At 49.9% G+C, this 19924-nt stretch overlaps 1 protein-coding gene across 2 annotated transcripts in view; it reads left to right on the forward strand.

Moving 5' to 3' along the window:
• SLC22A23 (solute carrier family 22 member 23) overlaps window positions 1-19924 on the forward strand; it is a 192331-nt gene that overhangs the window by 131501 nt on the left and 40906 nt on the right. For both annotated transcript variants that reach the window (XM_074987739.1, XM_074987738.1), the window contains exon 4: window positions 2226-2394. In XM_074987739.1, coding sequence (XP_074843840.1) covers window positions 2226-2394 — 169 coding nt within the window. The remainder of the gene's footprint in view (window positions 1-2225; window positions 2395-19924) is intronic.

The raw sequence follows: 19924 nt of genomic DNA on the forward strand, positions 1-19924 counted from the left end.
ATGTTCAGTGTGCACAGCGCTTCCTCCTCTGGCCTGAGAGCCCAGCCTGATCTAGCCCCAGCTTGTCTGGCTCAGCTCCAGCCCATGCGGCTTGGGACTCCCACTGGCATGAACGCTAGCCTCACAGGAGAGGGCTGCAGCATTGAAGCAACAGCCTGGGTTCTACACCGCAGTGAGGGCTGAGCCCCAAGCCTTGCGCAGTGGATCCAGGCAAGCTGTGGGCCCGATCCGGCCTATAGGCCAAAGATTCCCTAGCCCCTGATTTCTATGGTTAACATCTATAAGTAAATACACACAATTAGTACTACAGGTTGAACCTCTCTAGTCTGGCACCATCAGGACCTGACCAGTGCCAAACGAGAGAATTTGCAGGCCCATGGGAGGTCAATATTGTCTAGCAGCATTACCAACACTTCCACTGCTTACTGGGTTCCTAGGAGACCTTAGGAGTAAATTACAGCTAAATAGCAGTGCAGAACCCTGAGAGGCAGGACTGGTGGCTGGAAACAACATTTATGGGGCCACAGGAAACTTGGCCACGCCCATGGTAAGTATTCATCCAGTTAACTAAAATGGATTACGTATGTTGCTGGACAAGAGAGGTTCAACCTGTACCTCTGTCTTCTAGAAATATAGGTTTGCATTTCAGTGTTCTAGCCAAATTAGCATTGAATGGTTCTAATGTTCGTTTACAAACTTTTCTAACGTGTCTGTAGGTGGTTTTCTCTGGGTCATTTGGCCTGCAGGATGCTTAATCATTCTGGCCATGTGTCCTAGTAGGCATAAGATTTGTTTCAATTATATTTGAGTGGTAGCAACAACGATTTTTATTTTCATATGAACAAGTTATACCACACCTTTCCACCAAGAAGAAATGGAATTAGTTAATCACAATGTACTTCATTATTGGGAAGGGGGCCGTATTAATAGGTTGCGAGCTTTGTGTTTAATCTTGTTTTCCTAGTTGAACTATGAACACCTTTTTATGCAACAGTAAGTGTGTTTGGGTCTCCCCTCCCCACCCCTTCAAAGCTGAACTATGGTTTATTTGTGGCTAGGATAATGAAAATTGACTGCTTCACTACAGATGCATTTTCCTTTGTGTTGTTCGGCAGCATTCCAGCTCCAGCAAAAGCATTGTGCTAGCCTTGGAATGATGCAACAAACATTCTACTCAAATCCTCATCCCACGTATAACTTGGCCTCTGATGGCAACGTCTTATCTCCCTTTTCTGTCTTTTAATTATCCAGTGCATGAACCATTTACTCTAATAATTGTAACAGCAAAACAACCGCAGAAGAATTCCAAGGAAAAGCAGCATTGGTAAAGGAAATGTATCATGGGGATGCTTTTTTTTCTAGCCCATATGCGTTTCCCTTTGCAGGTCAGGGCTGCACAATGAGTATTCCTGGCAGGCTTATTATGCCTGAAGATTAGCCCCCTAGAAGTGCATGTGGACATGCCTGAAGTATAGACTGCAGGGCACCACTGTTGTTCTAGCTGAAAAGAAAAATCCATCAACACTAGGGTGCAGCTGTGTGAGCTGAAGCAGTTTTGTTGCTATGCGTCTATTAATTTTGAAAATGTGATTCTGCTGGACCCACCTTCGTTCCTGAGGCTTAGTGGGTAGCTGTGCAGAGTTTCTGTCAGAAGGGCTGCTGAGTTTACTGAGCTGCAGGGGTGATAGATTTCACTGAAGAGGGAAGGAGGGACAGATGGGAAGCTGCCTTGCTGAAAGTTGAGTGAGATGCCATATGGAGAGAGCAAGCAGAGACATCCCTTCAATGTGCAGTTTGAAATGGGATTGAGGACTAGCCTGATAAATTTGAAGGAAAGTGGCTGAAGGGTCTAGATCCCGCACAGTGCCCACTGCTCACAACTCGCATAGAATTCAGTGGAAATTGAGGGCACTTGCCATACTATGTTCTTCAGCATCTTGTAGGATTTGACCCCAAATTTGTGGAACACGTGAGAGCTTTTACTTGTGTTAAGTCTAAAGTAAAATATTTTCTTGGGCCCAGGACTGAGTGAAATACTTTCTAAAGAACTATTGTATCCACTAGGCAAACTAAATTAAAGAAAATTTTGATTGATGGGAGTACCTTGGCTCCAGAGCCATAATAAATGGTTAATAAACTCCTCTATCATTCTAGATAGCGGGGAGAAAAAAACAAAACAAAAACCCTTGCATTGACCTTCAAATTTTGCATGTGTTCTTTTTCAGGAATAGAACTTTGTCCTCCTGGGCATCGGTTCATGGTCACCATGGTGGCAAGCTTCATTGCAATGGCAGGCCAGTTCCTCATGCCAGGGCTGGCTGTCCTTTGCAGAAACTGGCAGGTTCTCCAGTCGGTCATCATCTGCCCTTTCCTCCTGATGCTGCTTTATTGGGTGTAAGTATTTGTGCCATGTCGGTTGTGTGTAAAAGATGCTCTCTAGTAAGGCTGGGTTTGGGGGGTGTTTTGGTATTGGCGAAGGGCCCCATTTTATTATAGTCCTTATTGAGCTTTTCTTTTTCTTAGTTATAAAACATCTTCAGGAAATAGGGGAGTCTGAAACTAATCTTCACAAGGAAAAGCTTTTGCTCTATAATGTAGCTTCCTTTAATTGCCCTCCTACTAATGGCCAGAAGGGGAGTCTTCTAGTCTGATGAGCTGCCATTTGCGTTTCATGCTGCTTTCAGGGGGGTACTTGTTACAATCACCAAGTATAAAAAAAATAAAAAGAAAAGTAAGTTCTCACTAGCAGGATGAGGACTGTTGAGCCACAGCTTTAGCCCTGGGAGTTGTAAAGTCGAGTTTTCTCCTTAAGCACGTAGCGTGGTTCTTGCCTGCTGCTTTGGTTTCTTTGGCTTTGACGAGGCTAGGATTTAAAGCAATGTGTTGACCAACGTGCAAACTAAGCCATTTCAAGCCTAGCGTAGACAAGGTACATTGCCCTTAACAAGTGCTAAGCTTGTGCCTCCTGACGGAGTCTCTGCACAGCAGTTAGAAAGGTTATTCTCTACCCTTTAGGGTAGCCAGACGCTGAGTCTTCTCTTCCATAGAATGGTTTGGGGTGGCTGCTCCAGGCCCTGTACTCTGGGGGGGTCCTGTGGCAGCCGTCTTAACCATCCTAAGGACATGGCCCAGAGATTACCTGAGGGCCCGGTGGAAGGCAGCAGCAGAGGTGGCTGCCCACCCGCTCACTGTGGTGGTGAGAGCCGGAGTGACCTGAGAGCCTGCTTCACTCTGCTTCGCCGCGGCAACAGGAAGCAGGGCACTCTCTGGCCCTGGAGCAGTCTGCTTCCAGCAGCCACAGTGAAGCCGAGTGCAGTCCCTGGGAGAGGGCAGTGGGGCAGGGCGGAGTGGAGCAGGCTACTCCAGCTCCTGCTGCTGTGCTGAGTGCAGCAGTGGGAGGCCAACCCCATGCCAGGCCCCTCAGTAATCCCCTGGCTTGTGTAGCCCAGGAGAGGGGGTTGGACAGAGCAGTATCTGGGCTTGTGGGAAGGAGTGAAGTGGGGGGTGGGAAAAGGGGGCTTGCTCTGGGCCCTGGGCCCCCTTCCACATGGCCCTGGACAGACATGTAGCGCACTAAAATTAATGGCGTGACCCCAATGGCTTAAGCAGTGGCTCAGGGAAACCACCTGAGTCTACACCTGGGGGCCAGGCAGGGTTATGCTCTGGTGGCTAGGTGGGACGGATAGCTCAGTGGTTTGAGCATTAGCCCGCTGAAACCATGGTTGAGAGTTGAGTCCTTGAGGAGGTCACTCAGGAGTCTGTGGCAAATAGACTCCCAAAAAAAAAAAACAAAAACCTGTCAGGGATGGTGTTTGGTTTGACCAAAAGGGCAGGGGACTGGACTCAGTGACCTCCTGAGGCCCCTTCCAGTTCCATGAGATGTGTATCTCCATATATTTTTTAATCTGTGTCATAGCAGCCATGCTGCTATTTTTAGCATACTAGGTCAAGTAGAGCCAGTGTGTGTCCATCTACCTGTTCTGGGAAGTATCCGAAGGCTCCCACTAGGCTTCTCTCTCCGTCAGCTTAGCATGTTTTACAGTCTAGACTTACCTGTGCTGTAAAACATTGTTCTCACTGCTTCCATCCCACAATGCTAGAGAGACAAGGTGGGTGAGGTAATATTTTTTTTATTGGACCAACTTCTGTTGGTCAGAGAGAGAAGCTTTTGAACTACACAAATTCGTCTTCATGTCTGAGAAAGGCATGCCACATGTGACCGCTAAATACGAGGGGGAGCAGATAGTTTAGCGGGGTAGTTAGCAAATATTGTAAGGGGCCATTCAGGGTGAAGTGGCCCATTTAATACCTCTGCAGTCACGAGACAAAAAGTGGGGGAGGGTTATTGGTGGATTGCAGTTTATTGGCATAAACTATAAATCCAGTGCCTAGAAAAGTCATGAGTTGAAACTCCAGGCTTGTCTTCTGAAAAGTGGTGTAGGTTCCTTTGTGGATGAGGACTGAGAAGTCCGCTATGGAGTCCTGCCAGGGTGCAGAGTCTAGGTTAACAGCTCCCTACCTCCCAGTGCCCCAGCACAGGGCCCAGAACAACTCCCCTGCTGCAGGCCCTGCACCGCCCCCACTTACCAAAGCACCTGCCCCCAAAGGCCATTACTGGGGGGCCTGGCATGGGGCAGCAGCAAGGACCAACTCCCCCCTCCTGCACTTGCTGCATGCAGGATAAGGAGCCAGAGGGGAAGGATGGAAAGAGAGTAGCATTAGGTCCTGCCTGGTTTTTTTGATGAGGGTAGCAATACCCAAAGTATCAAAACTTGCCCGGATTGATTTGTTTCCTTGGAAAAGCAGAAAGGGGCTGAAAATATTTGTTTAGTTACACTAGGTGTACAAGTGTGTTGTGTGCATGACTATTAATAGTCGCGCCTTTTTCAGTGGAGTGCCCCTCTTATGCAGCAGATGTGGTGTTATTTTTATAGTTCCTTCCCCCTCAGCTGTTCGCTTGAGCATGTATTGTGCACCTAGATTGTGGGGAGTGAACTTGCATTTAATTGGCACAAGAGAAAATATGAAAATTACCCTCCCTTGTCACTCATTCATTACCCACACAATGTAATTGGTTAAACAGTGGAAAGGTGCTGTCACCTCTCGTATTGTTTTGTCCCTCTTCTTTCTTCCTGATCTGTAATCTCTGATTCTTCTTCAAGTGTCCCCGTGGGTGCTCCACATTAGGTGTCGGGCTCGCCCGGCGCCGCAGATCGGATCTTCCAAGCAGTTTCTGCCGGACCACGCATGCGCCGGTGCGTGCCGCTCCCTTGCGCGCTCCTGGCCACGTGCGCAATCCGGTCCCTGCCAGTTCCTCTTAACCGCCGTCGGCTGCAGACGGAATCCAACTAGGCTATGGCCAAGTTAGCGTATTCAATGGTTTTAACTGTTTTCTTTAAAGTTTTCAAGTTCTTAGTTTATTGTTAAGTTAGCCAGTTGTTATTTTCAAAAAAAAAACAAAAAACAAGAAACAACAAGCGGGACGGCATTCAGTCCAGTCCTAGTAACAAGCGGAGCACCGGAGGCCAGGAGCCTAGGGCCATTAGCCCTCCTGCCGCGGCAGGCTATCCGAGAGGGGGAAAACAGCACAGAGAAGGTGCTAAGTACCCCATTAACAACTGAAAGACTCACCAACAATGTCCTCTTCAGGATTCAAGAAATGTGAGTCTTGCCGAGAGGCAATGCCAGTGTCTGATGGGCACAGTCACTGTATAAGGTGCCTTGGGGAGTCCCATGTCATGCAGAAATGCTCCTTCTGTGCAAAATTAACAGCCAGAGCAAGGAAGGACAGGGAGATGCGGCTTAAAATGCTGCTATTCGGCAAGGCCCTCCAGCCAGACGTGCCGGAGCGTCTGCAGCAGGAGGGACCCTCCGGGGCCCATAAAAGGAAAGCCGCCTCCCTCACCCGTCAGCGCAAAAACTGCGGAAAGTCTCCCCAACCCGATCCCTGCCGGCAGCAACAGCGAGCGGGACGGGAGGAGCGCACAGCCCCCAGCCGCAGCAACAGCTGATCGGCGGCGGCACGGAGAGCCACGTGAAGGCGGCTCACCCTCCGATAATCAAACAGCCTCCCCACACCCCAGGCAGGGCAGCGGCTAAACAAGCGCTGGTACCGGTGGCACCGCAGGCAGCGGCACCAACCCCCGGGGAACTGGCGGTGCAGAGCGCGCAGGCACACAGCCTGCAGGCACCGGAGGACACCGCCCGCGCGGCACCGCCCATGAGCGTGCCGAGCGTGGCGTGGACGGGGCCGAGATCCCCTGCACGTCAGGGGGCGGAGCCACCCCCTCAAGGGAGGGGGAAGGCTGCACAGAAAACAAGGCACCACAGCCCCTCTCCAGACAGGGCTGCAGAGTTGCTTACTCTCAGCCCTCTGCTCATGCTGCAGACTCCAACTAGAAGGCAGGGGTCCCCCCTAGCCTACCCGGAGCCCCCGTCTCCATTTTTACAACCAGCCTCGCCCTGGCTGGGACCACCTTCACCCTTCTTGGGGTTTGAGCCGCTGGAGTACCATCACAAATCGCTTTCTCCAGTGTCCCAGGTCTCTCGACGATCTCGCTCCCCCAGATGCAGGGGGTATGCACCAAGGGAGTGGTCCAGGTCACCTTCCCAAGAACAGTGCCCATGCTGCCATGGTTGTGCCTATCACGCGGGGCATAGACATCACCGGCAGTCTACCAAGGACAGATCCCCACAGACGGTCCCGTATCCCCGAGGGCAATCACGAACGGGGACAGAGACTCAAGTATCTCAGGGGAACTGGTTATGGAACCCCGAGATTTTCCCTTGCAAGCTTCCAGCGAGCGGATGTACCATCACCAACAGGAACCGGAAGGGTCCAGAGAGGCATATCCTTGTGGTTCCTCGCTCTCCTCCCCGGACAAGGCTACAGCCCCGGGGGACGTCCATCCTCCGGACAATCTCAAACAGTTTCAAGAGCTGTTTAAGAGAGTGGCCTTCACGCAAGGCATCCAGACAGCAGAGGTGCAAGAGAAACACCATAAGCTCCTCAAAAATCTGAGATCTCCGGCCTCCTCCAAAATAGCAATACCGCTTGACGAAGCAATCTTGGAGTCCGCCACTATGATATGGCAGACCCCTGCGACTATTCCGCCTGTCCACAAGAGAGCGGACAAGAAATACTTCGTGCCGGCGAAGGGCATGGAGTTCCTGTTCAGCCACCCACAACCAAATTCCTTGGTGGTGGAGTCGTCGCAACAAAGATCAAAGACATCTCAATTCAAGACGGGGGAACAGACAAAGATGCCAAGAAGCTAGAGCTGTTTGACAGAAAGGTCTGCTCCTCCTCCACACTACTGTTGCGAATGGCAAATTATGCAGCGCATCTAGCGTACCACAATTTCGACAACTACACTAGGTTAACCTCCCTCATGGACTCGCTTCCAGAGGACAAGAAACCGGTGCTCAAGGCCATCGTGCAAGAAGGCTACGCAGCCTCGAGGACGGGAGTTCAGATCGCCCTGGATGTTTCAGACACAGCAGCACGCTCCACAGCTACGGCAGTGGTGATGGAAAGGGAGTCCTGGCTCCAAACTTCGGGTATGCCGAGGGATCTGCAGGCAAAGATCGTCGATCTTCCCTTCGACTCGCAGAAGCTGTTTGCTGAATCAACTGACTCGGTCCTTCATTCCAGTAAAGATTCAAGAGCCACACTTAGGACCCTGGGGATTTACGCCCCTCCATACAGAAAGAAAAAGTACTACCCTCAACAAAGACGGTACCAGTACTAGCAACAGCGTCCCCAGTACCACAGGGGTTACGAGCAAGGGCGACATCAACAGCACAAGCAGTACAGAACTCCCAGGCGACGTTCCCAACAGAGCCATGCGTCCTCGGGGCAGGGCCAAAGGCCACAAGTTTGAGACACAGATCCAGGGCTGCACCATCACTACCATCGCACAAGGTCATCCGAAGCGGTTATTCCACCATCGCCTCCGACCATTCTACGACCAGTGGCAAAGGATCACCACAGACAAATGGGTGCTGGAGATCATAGCCACGGGGTACGCCATCCCCTTCCAGTCGCTCCCACCTCCATGCAGACCCCACCTCCAGGAGGCCTCCCACGTAGCGAGGCTCAAGCAGGAGGTAGACCATCTCATGCTCATAGGGGCAGTGGAAAGAGTGCTGGAGCAACTGCAAGGGAAAGGGTTCTACTCCAGGTACTTCCTCATGGAGAAAAAGACAGGAGGCTGGAGGCCCATCTTAGATCGTCGAGGCCTCAACCGGTACCTGCGCAAGCAACGCTTTCGGATGATCACAATTGCCTCCATCCTTACGGCACTGGACGATGGAGATTGGTTCACAGACCTCGACTTACAAGACGCGTATTTTCACATAACTATCCATCCAGCTCACTGACGATTCCTCCGGTTCATGGTAGGCAAAGAACATTTTCAATACAAGGTCCTACCGTTTGGCCTCTCCTCGGCCCCCAGAGTCTTCACCAAGACCTTGGCAGTGGTGTCAGCCTACCTGCACAGACAGGGGGTATTTATATTCCCGTATCTGGATGACTGCCTACTCAAAGGGGCCTCGAAGGAGGAGGTACTACGCATGATATGCGTCACAGCAGGCACGTTCTCTTCGCTCGGCCTGGATATCAATCTGGCAAAATCAAAGATAGACCCCACACAGGACATAGAGTTCATAGGGCACGCATAAATTCTATTACAGCGAGAGTGTATCTACCAGAGACTCGCTTTCGGGCCATCGGCTCCCTCTTGCAAGTCATCACCTTCAGCCCTACGGTGCCAGTTCTGACGTGCTTACAGCTGCTGGGCCACATGGCAGCAGCGACGTTCATAGTACAGAACGCCAGGTCACACATGCGCAGCATGCAGCACTGGCTGGCGAGCGTATACAAACCGGCAGCACACACCGTTCATAGGGTGGTGTCGCCCACAGCAGAGGTGCGCAAATTCCTGCAATGGTGGGTAAACCCCGAGAACTTGCTAACAGGGGTACCCTTCCACCAACCACAAATATCGGTTTTTCTTACTACAGATGCCTCCCTCATAGGGTGGGGAGCACACATGGGCGAAGAGGTGACGCAAGGGCTGTGGTCCTCCACGGAGCAGTCACTGCACATAAATATACTGGAGCTCAGAGCAGTGTTCAACGCCTGTAGACACTTTCGAGACCATATACAAGGCAAAGTAGTCGGGATCAGTACAGACAGTACCTCCACCATGTTTTATATAAATCGGCAAGGAGGAGCTCAGTCCCGTGCCTTATCTGCGGAAGCAGTCCAGTTGTGGAACTGGTGCATCGCCAACAATATAACCTTGAAAGCCTCGTACTTACCAGGCGCTCACAATGTGAAGGCAGACCAGCTGAGCAGGCGTTTCGCACTCACGCACGAGTGGCAGATCCGTCCCGATCTGCTACGACCGATTTTTCACGCATGAGGTTTTCCCCAGATAGACCTGTTTGCTACTCAACACAACAAGAAGTGCCCACGATTCTGCTCCAGGGCAGGACTGGGACGGGGGTCCCTGGGGGACGCATTCGCGATCTCCTGGAGGGGCCCCCTGCTTTACGCTTTTCCTCCCACAGTGCTGATCCACAAAGTCTTGCAGAAAGCCAGGAGGGAAGGAGCCCGAATGATCCTGATAGTCCCAACGTGGGATTGACAACAATGGTTCCCCCTACTCCTGCGCATGTTGGACCGGCCACCGATGCCCCTTCCGGTGGCGCCGGATCTGCTCACACAAGCCCAGGGGTCCGTAGTGCATCCGCACCCCCAAGGCCTGCGACTACAAGTGTGGTAAATCCATGGCTCAGCTCCCTAGAGAGCACATGTACGGAGGAAGTGCAACAAGTCCTAGAAAGTAGCAGGAGGACTTCCACCAGGAAGACCTACAAGCAGAAATGGACTCGCTTCACGGCATGGTGTTCTACCAAACAGCTAGCCCACCTTTCGGTGCCTATACCTGTAATATTAGAGTATTTACTGGACCTCAAGAGAGGAGGACTCTCACTATCCTCGTTTAAAGGTCCACCTTGCCGCCATTTTGGCGTTCAGACACGAAGAGGAAGGGCACACGGTGTTCGCCCATCCCATGGTTACCAGGTTCCTCAAAGGGTTGGTAAACCTATACCCCCCTCGGAAACTGCTTCCACCTTCGTGGAACTTGGACCTGGTGCTTAATGCGCTAACGGGACCACCGTTTGAGCCTTTGGCCACGGTTTCCCTCCGCCTCCTCACGATAAAGACGACCTTTCTTGTCGCAATCACGTCAGCTCGCAGGGTGAGCGAGCTTGCGGCAGTTATGGCAACGCCACCCTGCACTGTTTTTTCCAAGGAGGCGGTAATCATACGGCTGCATCCCGCCTTTGTTCCTAAAGTTTCTTCTGAGTTTCATATTAACGAACCTATTGTTTTACCCTCGTTTTATCCAAAGCCTCATAACTCTAACAAAGAGGCGCGCCTACACCTCCTGGACGTGAGGAGGGCGCTAGCCTTGTATATAGACAGGACCAAGTCCTTCCGGAAAACGGATAGACTCCTAGTCTCTCTCGCTCCCAAATCGAAAGGAGGAGGTCTCTCTTCGCAGAGAATCTCGAAGCACATCATATCCTGCATAAAAATGTGCTACGAACTCAAAAAGACTCCTTTACTGGCCACGTCCAGGGCTTATTCCACTAGGGCGGTGGCGGCATCAACAGCCTTTTTCAAGGGCGTTGCACTAAAAGATATTTGCAGAGCGGTGACCTGGTCATCCTATGACACCTTCGCCAAACATTACGCCCTTTACAGGGTATTCCAAGAGGATACCTGTCTCTCGACCAGCGGTCCTCTCGGGGACAAGCTGTACATGATCCGATTACCCACCTCCTATCTTGGGTTACTGCTGGGTAGTCACCTAATGTGGAGCGCCCATGGGGACACTCGAAGAAGAAAGAAAGGTTACTCACCGTAGTAACGGTGGTTCTTTGAGATGTGTCCCTGTGGGTGCTCCACTACCCGCCCATCTTCCCCGCTTCGGATCTCTGTTTAGTGTTTTGCAGGAGCATCCGAGGCGGTTGGTCAAGGAACTGGCGGGGACCGGATCGCACACGTGGCCGGGAGCACGCAAGGGAGCGGCGTGCACCGGCGCATGTGCGGTCCGGCAGAAACTGCTTGGAAGATCCGATCTGCGGCGATGGGCGAGCCCGACACCTAATGTGGAGCACCCACGGGGACACATCTCGAAGAACCACCGTTACTATGGTGAGTAACCTTTCTTTTATCATCCATGTCTGTGCTTGCTCCACTCCCCACCATCCCATATGATAGAGTCAACGGTGAAGTGTGCTGTTTAATGCCTACACAGATAACAGATAAAGCTTGGAGCATTGCACCTATTAAGATGGAATGGAGTGGCTGTGTACAAAAGTGTGGGGGAGGTTGGGGGACGAGGCCTCTAATCGTCCAAGAGACAGCTGTGCAGTCTGGAGAGATGCAAGAGTTTGCGTGTAAGGCAGGTCTGAGAAATGTGGTAAAGGGCATGTATGTGGAAACAGGTCAGTCCTAACAAGCATGCTCCGAGGCCTGCATTTCAGATCACCAGGGTACAGAAGGCTTTGTTTCCTCTTTTTGTTATTAGATGCTGACCTTCAAGACAGCCAGATCCAGGAAGCAAGTGCCTTAATAATTAAAGAAACCCGACATCCTAACTAAACACTTAAGGGGGTGAGCGATTGCTGGGTGTGGTCTCGGTGCACAGATGCCATAAGTTGAGATTTGTCCTTTCCCCAAGCTCCTCAAATGCAGCAGCTTGAATTTTAACTGGTGTAGTTACCCTGATACAACCCCCTACTGCAGACGCAGTTTACTCTAGTGAAGGCAGGGGTCACACTTACTCCCAAGTGTGCCTTAAAATCTTTGGCATTGGTGGCAGCAGTTTTTGTGCCAGTGATACCCAGCACAAAAATTCTAACGGGCGTGTGTCTTCTCCCCTTCCCCTTATTCACATCTGTCTCTCTCCTGCTTGCTTTCTGCATTTCTTGTTTTTCCTTTTTCCTGCCACTTTTTTGCCCTCCTTTCTGTATTGGGTCCCCTTTCCCTTTTTTTTTTTTCAAAAATATCTTTTGACTTTTTCTGTGGTTTGAATTTTTCTGTGCTGTTAAGGCTTTTGGTTTAGTTGTTTTAGTGTATCTTATGTAGTCTCTGCATGGACAGCAGCAAGAAACTGGAAACTGACTAATTCTAGTTTTTCCCTCTTCAGTTTTTTTCTGTGAGTAAGGGGCTTGTTTTACCTTTTACTCTGGAAGGAAAGGGGAATCTACCCACCTAGCTAGCTGCAGCCCCCTCTGCTTTTGGCTCTGGGAAACTGCTCAACCTCAGTCAGTCACCCTTAGCAGAAAACTCTTTACAGAGAGTGCGACTCACCATTGCAGCACCTCCTTGCTGGCTGTGCTGGGGAATAGCTCTGCTTGCCAAGGTCCCCTCTTCTGGTGCTACCTCACCATTGTCACTTCCATTCCAGGACCAGGGCCACTCGCAGGACTGCAGTGTCCTCTGTGTGACACGACCCTCCAGCAGTGCCGCACTCTGTGTTCCCCCTTTCAGGGGGACAGTACTGCAATCCCTCAGACCAGCCACTTCCTCAGTGGCCAGTCCAGGTGGGAGACCTGGGCCTACCCACTACTCTAGGTTCCAGCCCAGGGACATTTTGGATGACTGCCACTTGGTGCATTCCCACCAACTCTTCTGTAAATCTTCCTGGGCTATTTTCTCATGGCCCCAGCACCCTCTTTGCCCTCACCTCCATGCCTCAGCCTGGAAATCCCTGCAGCCCACCAGGAGTTGCCTTGAGCTCCCCAGGTCTCTGCCCAAAGCATTGCTCTGTCCAGGGTGCTTGCTGCCCATGGCCTGCAAAGCAGCCAGTCCTCTTTTCTCCTCAAGCTCCAGAGGGTAACTGAAGCTGCTCTGCACCACAGCCCTTCTGAATGGGCTGGCTCAGCCCAGCCCTTGGCTGGCTGCTTCTCACAACCTCTCTGAATTTCCATCACCTGTGGATCATCTCAATGGCTCTATTAATTCCTTATGGGCAGTGTGGGACAGATGCCACATGACAGTACTTCAAAGGAAAAGAGAGGGTGGAGTGGAGAAGGGTGAGCAGTGGGAAATAAAAGAACCTTGCCAAGCTAACAGGAGGGAATGGGGGAGGGTGGCCACCCACCTTAAATTAGGCGGGACAATCCCAAAATGCAGAGTTCAAGTCCTGATTTTGAGCTGAGTGACTCAGGACAGCATTTGTCCCAGATTCCTTGCAGCACCTGCCTCTCTCTGGTTGAGGGGGTGATGGGGAGATGAGATGAGCCTTAGCCCCGCTAGGCTGTGGGACCCCAGGCCATGGTTGGCCAGAAGGCAGAGCTGGGCAGTAGTAAGAACTATCCAAGGAGCCTGGGCTACTGTGGAGAGTCCCAGACACTCCACCTCAGCTTGGCAGCATGTCCCTGTGGCAGTGTCCTCTCTAATTTCTCCTAGAAGAGTCCGTAAATTCTCTTACGTGCACCAAGGTATGTGCAACTCTGCACCACCATTACAAACACATGCAGCCAGATGTGGATGCTCTGCTAACCAGCTGGAGGCAGAGAGGGGGTAATTTCAGTTGCTCCTGGGCAGCTGCCTAAGTGCTCACCCTACAGGGAATACCATCCTGAGGGTGAGAACACAGGGTGGGGGCTGCTCTTGGGCACCTTAGCCCCCCACCCAGGAAAGGCGAAGGCTTCTAGGCTCCAGAGCAGCTCTTAACGTGGCCTAGCTCAGGCTTCCTGCCTAGATAAGGAATGGTACCTTAGGGAAAGAGAAGGATTGGAGTGGGGATCCTGCATGCATTCCGCTTTTGTAAAGGGGGTCGCCTTAGGGAGCGCAGCAGTTTGACAACAGAGCAGTTTTAAGAAAATGGAAACCTTTCCTATTTGGTTGGCAAAGCAGCTTCTTATAAACATTGTCGCATATTAGGGCAGTAAAACAATGCCAGGATAGACTGTTGTAGTGAACTAGAAACATAAAGTCAGGCTTTGGGCTAACTTTTCATTTGTTTGCTTGCCTGCTTTTTGTTATTCCTTCCCAATTTGTTCGCTTTTTTCCCTTTCAAATTTCCCATCATGCTGCCTAAAGTTTGGAAGTCAAAGCTTGAAAGAATGTCACCTATGCGTGTGTGCACGCAGACAAGTTTGACTAGTCTCTGTGAGTTCACATAACTGAAATACTGAAAGCAAAGTAAAGTGCATTAAGTATTTGAGAAGTTTAACTTAAATGTGTTGTTTATTCTCCTGGAGCTGAGACTAACAATTAGGGAAGTTTATTTAAGGACCTCAAGATCATTTAGTATGTAAATATTTTTATCATGCGATTTTTTGGTGCCTTCCATCTCGAATTATTGCTCCTCAGACTTAGCAATTAGAGCAACTGGAAGCCTTTCACCTTTGGCCTTGAGCATGTTCTGTGCTGGAGTCTCACAGAAGCTACATGGAAAAGAGGGTTTTTTCCCCCCATCTTTTCTTTCTGAATGACCAAAAACAATGATCTTCGCAGGCTGGAAACCCTTTTACCCTGTCGTCTCCTCCCTTTCCAGTTGACGTCTCCAGCAGGCTGCCACCTTTGGGAACTGTAGCCTCTCCTGTCTTGGAAATATTTTTTTGGAATCATGTAACTCCAAAAAAGTGGTTTGTTTGGTTTTATTTTCTTTTCCTCCTCAAGGCTGGCTGTGCTAGGTCCTGGTCCTGCCATTGTTAAGGCACAGGCAGATTGTTCTCATGAAGGTTGCCTGCTGTAGTCTACCTGCACACTATTTCTTGTTCTGGAAGCTCAGGTAGGAGGAAGAAATGCTCCCATACAGAGGAGATGACAAGTATATGTACAGAGGGAGTGAGCCTCTCTGAAGAGGGGGTGTGTGTGTATGGTTTTTAAGACATCAGCCCTGACCAGTTTCCTATGCTTGCGAAATACAGATGCTAGCTGTCCCACTATGGCTATTGCTGCCACAGGGCTTATTCACGTTTCAGTGCCCAGTAATATTTTACTGTGGCAGCTGAGGAGAAATGCTGCCTGCCTTGTGACAATGGGGGCTGATGTGCCCAACAGGCTGGAAGCCAGCTGCTGAGTGCTCCCCGCTCTCCTTGCCTCTACCTCTCTTTGGTGCCAGAAGAATGGAGCCTTGTGAGGTTTGGTTTCTCGGGGAGGCTGGCTCCATCAAATGGTGGCAAAAGCCCCTAGTATGGCCCTGTGCAGCGTTGCATGATTGTATGCCCAAATACAGCTACCTGTTTTTCTAGTGCAATCACCTCCTTTTCATAAATAATTGCCTGCATTGCGTACACAAGACGGGAATCTATTGTTAAACAGCTTGACCCTGACCATTATTTTTAGCTTCCTTTTCTCCCACGTCCTAACTTTTCTCTCCTCATTTGCCACTAAATGCTTCCTTTTTGCCTTCTTTTGTCCTCTCCCTCCTGTCTAACTCCCTCTTTGATAATATCTTGTTAATTCACAACCTCGGTAATGTCCTTGACTCTAGAGCTCTCTCACCTTCCAAAGGTGCATGCAACCATAGAGTCTAAAATAGCTATTATCCTTCAAGAAAGGGATCTTGGAGTCATTGTGCGTGGTGCTCTGAAAACATCAGCTCAATGGGCAGCAGCAGTCAAAATTGCAAACGGAATATTGGGAATTGTTAAGGAGTAAATCGGGGTGGCCAACCTGTGGCTCTTTGAGCCATTAAATGTGGCTCTTCCTCAGAGCTGAGTGCTGGGAGTGTTGTCTGCCATTTTGCATACACACCCCAGCGCTCGATGGGAGAAGTGCGTGGCAGTGGCAGCTCCGGTGAGTGGCTGGCATTGAGTTAGAGTGGGGAGGCTGGGGGCACCTTGCTCTGCGGGGGAAGGGGAAGGCATTGAGTCACATACTACAGATAGATAAAGTCAGATATGTGAGATATGTGACTCTTTGTACTCTGTTCCTGGCTTTTAGTCCCTAATTGTTTGGATTCTTCTGGGATAGATAGTAACACAGAAAATATCGTATTGCCTCTATATAAACCCATTGTACCCCCATCTTGAATACTGCATGCAGATGTGGTTACTCATTTCAAAAAAGATATATTGGAACAGTTGTCCTACCCCAAAGAAAGGTGAGTATAGAATAGCTGCTTTATGAGAAGAGATTAATAAGACTAGGACTTTTCAGCTTGGAAAAGAGACAGCTATCTATAAAATCATGACACGTAGAGAGAAAGGGTACATCTATGCTTATCAGCAGATCGACCTAAACAGGGTCGATCTTCTGCGGTTTCATTTCATGCATCTGGTGGGGAAGTGCAAAATCGAACTATCAGGGCTTGATGGTTGACCCCTGTACTCCTCATTATCATGAGGAATAATGGAGTTCAATGGGAGAGTTTCTCCTGTCAACCTCCCTCAGCGAGGGTGGCCAGAGAAGTCAATTCTAGATGAGTCAATCCCAGCTAGGCAATTGTTATAGCTGGAATTGCGAATCTAGGATCAACTTTCAGGTCTAGTGTAGACCTGATGAAAGTAAATAAGAAATTGTTTACTCCCTCTTATAAGACAAGGGCTAGGTGTCACCAGATAAACTTAAGAATGCAAGTTTTAAACAAGTAGAAGTCGCCCCTTCCCCCCACCATCCCAGTGCACAGTCAACCTGTGGAACTCCCTTCCAGAGGATGTTGTGAAGGCCAAGAATATAACAGGGTTACAAAAAGAACTGGAATAGTTCATGGAGGATAGGTCCATCAGTGGTTATTAGCCAGCTTGGACACAGATGGTGTCGCTAGCCTCTCTTTGCTAAAAGCTGGGAATGGGCAATGGATGGATCATTTCATATTTACCTGTTGTGTTCATTCCGTCTGGGGCATCTGGGCATTGACCACTGATGGAAGACAGGATACGGGGGTGGATAGACTATCCCGATAATTTGGCCTGACCCACTGTGGCTGTTCTTATGTAAGGGAATGGTCTGGAACATGAGCAGGACCCAAAGTGAATCTGCTTTTCTTGAAGTCAGTGGAACTACTCACATGTAAAGTTAAACTCAGCTCTTGCAAGCTCATGCCCCTCATCTGGGCGAGTTGACACTCACGCTTTCCTTTTTAGTTATGTTTTCAGAAAACATACATAATTGATGAGAGGAACGAGTGGAAATAGTTTACCTGTCTGATTTCTGACATGGAAACCATCTTCCAAACCACAAACAGTCTTTTTGCTGCAGTTCCGGTGCCCGTAGCACTTTGCTATTGCTATTAAAGGTTTCTGGTGGCTTTTGTTCAGCTATTAAACAAACTGTTCCAAAGGAGCACTGGAGCAGCGGCTATTGCTGCTGGTTACCAAGGGCAAAATACCGGATGGGTTGTTTTATTCCGTGCCTCTCTCGAGGGAGAGGGAAGGACGAGATTTACAAAATGTGCCATTTTCGCAATCGTACAAAATTTGCCGAGGCAGACAGTGTGGTATCAATGCAGTATAACGAGCTGTCAAAGAGAGTGGCTCTCCTATTTGCCGTACTTCAACATCTTGAATCATAGATCAGTTTTCCTTATCCTTTCCCTTTTTTCCAATGGATAGAATCCATATGGCATTTTCTCCATGTAGGATTGCATTCAAGCCAAGGGTGGGGCCTCGTCTGTGTTAACCTAAGAGATGGCTGTTTCATGGCGCATCTACCTTTACTCTATTTCCTTGTCACTCTGCCCCCTCGCATACATGAGTTGAGAATGAATTTGTGGCACATGTCACTGCGCTGTGGTGGGATTTCTGATTAATATAACTTTATTTTATAACGCATTTGCTATACAAATTGTGTCAGCAGATGCCATAGAGCAGGAGTGAGCAAACATTTTACATCCAGCCCCAGTTTTTGTCCCTGCACTTAGCAGAGCCCCCCCCCCGCAAGACGTCATGGAAGTGAGCGGGGGTCTCCCAGAAGTGAGATGCTGTGCTCGCTCTGTAACTGGTGGTGGTGAAGAGCCCGGGGGCAAAGCAGGGAGGCAGCTTTCTGAAAGCCACTTTTTCTTTGTAAATCGTAGTGTTTGTTCTGAGTTCATTCAAGGAGGAAAGACCAGCAGAAACTTATGTAAATCTCCTTCTTTACTGATTGGCCCAACATGATCATTTCTCAGACCCTGGCACTAAACAGAAAGAGGTTAATTGTAACTGTGTTAGTTTCGGAGCTTACCCTGGCTACGTCTACACGTGAAGCCAACATCGAAATAGCTTATTTTGATGTAGCAACATCGAAATAGGCTATTTCGATGAATAACGTCTACACGTCCTCCAGGGCTGGCAACGTCGATGTTCAACTTCGACGTTGCATGGCACCACATCGAAATAGGCGCTGCGAGGGAACGTCTACATGCCAAAGTAGCACACATCGAAATAAGGGTGCCAGGCACAGCTGCAGACAGGGTCACAGGGCAGACTCAACAGCAAGCCGCTCCCTTAAAGGTCCCCTCCCAGACACAGTTGCACTAAACAACACGAGATCCACAGAGCCGACAACTGGTTGCAGACCCTGTGCCTGCAGCATGGATCCCCAGCTGCCGCAGCAGCAGCCAGAAGCCCTGGGCTAAGGGCTGCTGCCCACGGTGACCATAGAGCCCCACAGGGGCTGGAGAGAGAGCATCTCTCAACCCCTCAGCTGATGGCCGCCATGGCGGACCCCACTATTTCGAAGTTGTGGGACACGCAACGACTACACAGTCCCTACTTCGACGTTGAACGTCGAAGTAGGGCGCTATTCCTATCCCCTCATGGGGTTAGCAACTTCGACGTCTCGCCGCCTAACTTCGAAGTTAACTTCGAAATAGCGCCCGGCGCGTGTAGCCGTGACGGGCGCTATTTCGAAGTTAGTGCCGCTACTTCGAAGTAGCGTGCACGTGTAGACACGGCTCCTGCTTCTTACTGTAAGGGATTCTCCGTAGCAATGAAACTTTGAACAAAGTATGTTCATCTCTCTTTATGTCAGACTCGCAGAAGCTTTGAAGCAAGCCCAGCCCAGCCCAGGGTGCCTGAAGGAGTTTAAGTCTGAACATGACTTATAAAGCTTTTTGTAAGGCGTGGAGCAGGCTGTGTGCAGGAGTTCCCCTGAACATACCAGCCACTGTTTCTCACGTCCCCCTATGAGGGTCGTTAACCAAGCTGCTCTGCTGCAGCCAGGCCACACTCTCCTCCGAGGAGAGACACCAGGAGTGAGCTGCTGCCTGAGGGGGGTGGGGCGGGGAGACTCTTTTGGCAGAGCTCAGCATTAATAGGTGCAGAGTGACTGTGGGAAAGGTAATGGAGGCTGCGGGGGAGGGGTATGGGCAGCCTGATCACACTGCACTTTCCTTAAAACTATCGCACATGCCCCTTAAAAATTTCACATGCCCCAAGCTGGCATGCACCTCACTTTGCACGCCCCAGCCTTCAAGGATTAAATATACTTACAGAGTCAGAGTGAGAGAGAAATGGAGGCATACACAAGGGAGAGCATGGCAAGTTTTGTGGGCTGTTTCAGCTGGTTTTTTTTTTTTTTTTAAGTTCTACATGCTGCTGTTTGGCTCAGTATGAAAATAAATGGATTTGAAAGTACAGGGAAGACAGAAATTAGGGTGAACATTTACATGTAATGGAAATAAATGACAGCTCTATGAACAATGGGTATTTTTAAGGAGAACCACCCTAAAAAGTTATATTAACAATAGCAAATCCTGTTTCCTATCACAGCGTACAAGCCCATTTGTGATTATTGCTTAAACACATGTATCTGCACAAATGCTTCTTAGTTGCCCTTCAATTGGTTATAGGTTGAGGACAGCAGTTTGGAGGCGGGACACAGCTGCTAGGAAGGTGTGTGCTGTGGTTCTGTCTTGTCATCACAGTGATGGTGTATTAGGACTGCTGGGGTCCAGAAAGC

This window comes from Carettochelys insculpta, chromosome 2 (assembly GCF_033958435.1).
Source record: "Carettochelys insculpta isolate YL-2023 chromosome 2, ASM3395843v1, whole genome shotgun sequence".
NCBI lineage: Eukaryota > Metazoa > Chordata > Testudines > Carettochelyidae > Carettochelys > Carettochelys insculpta.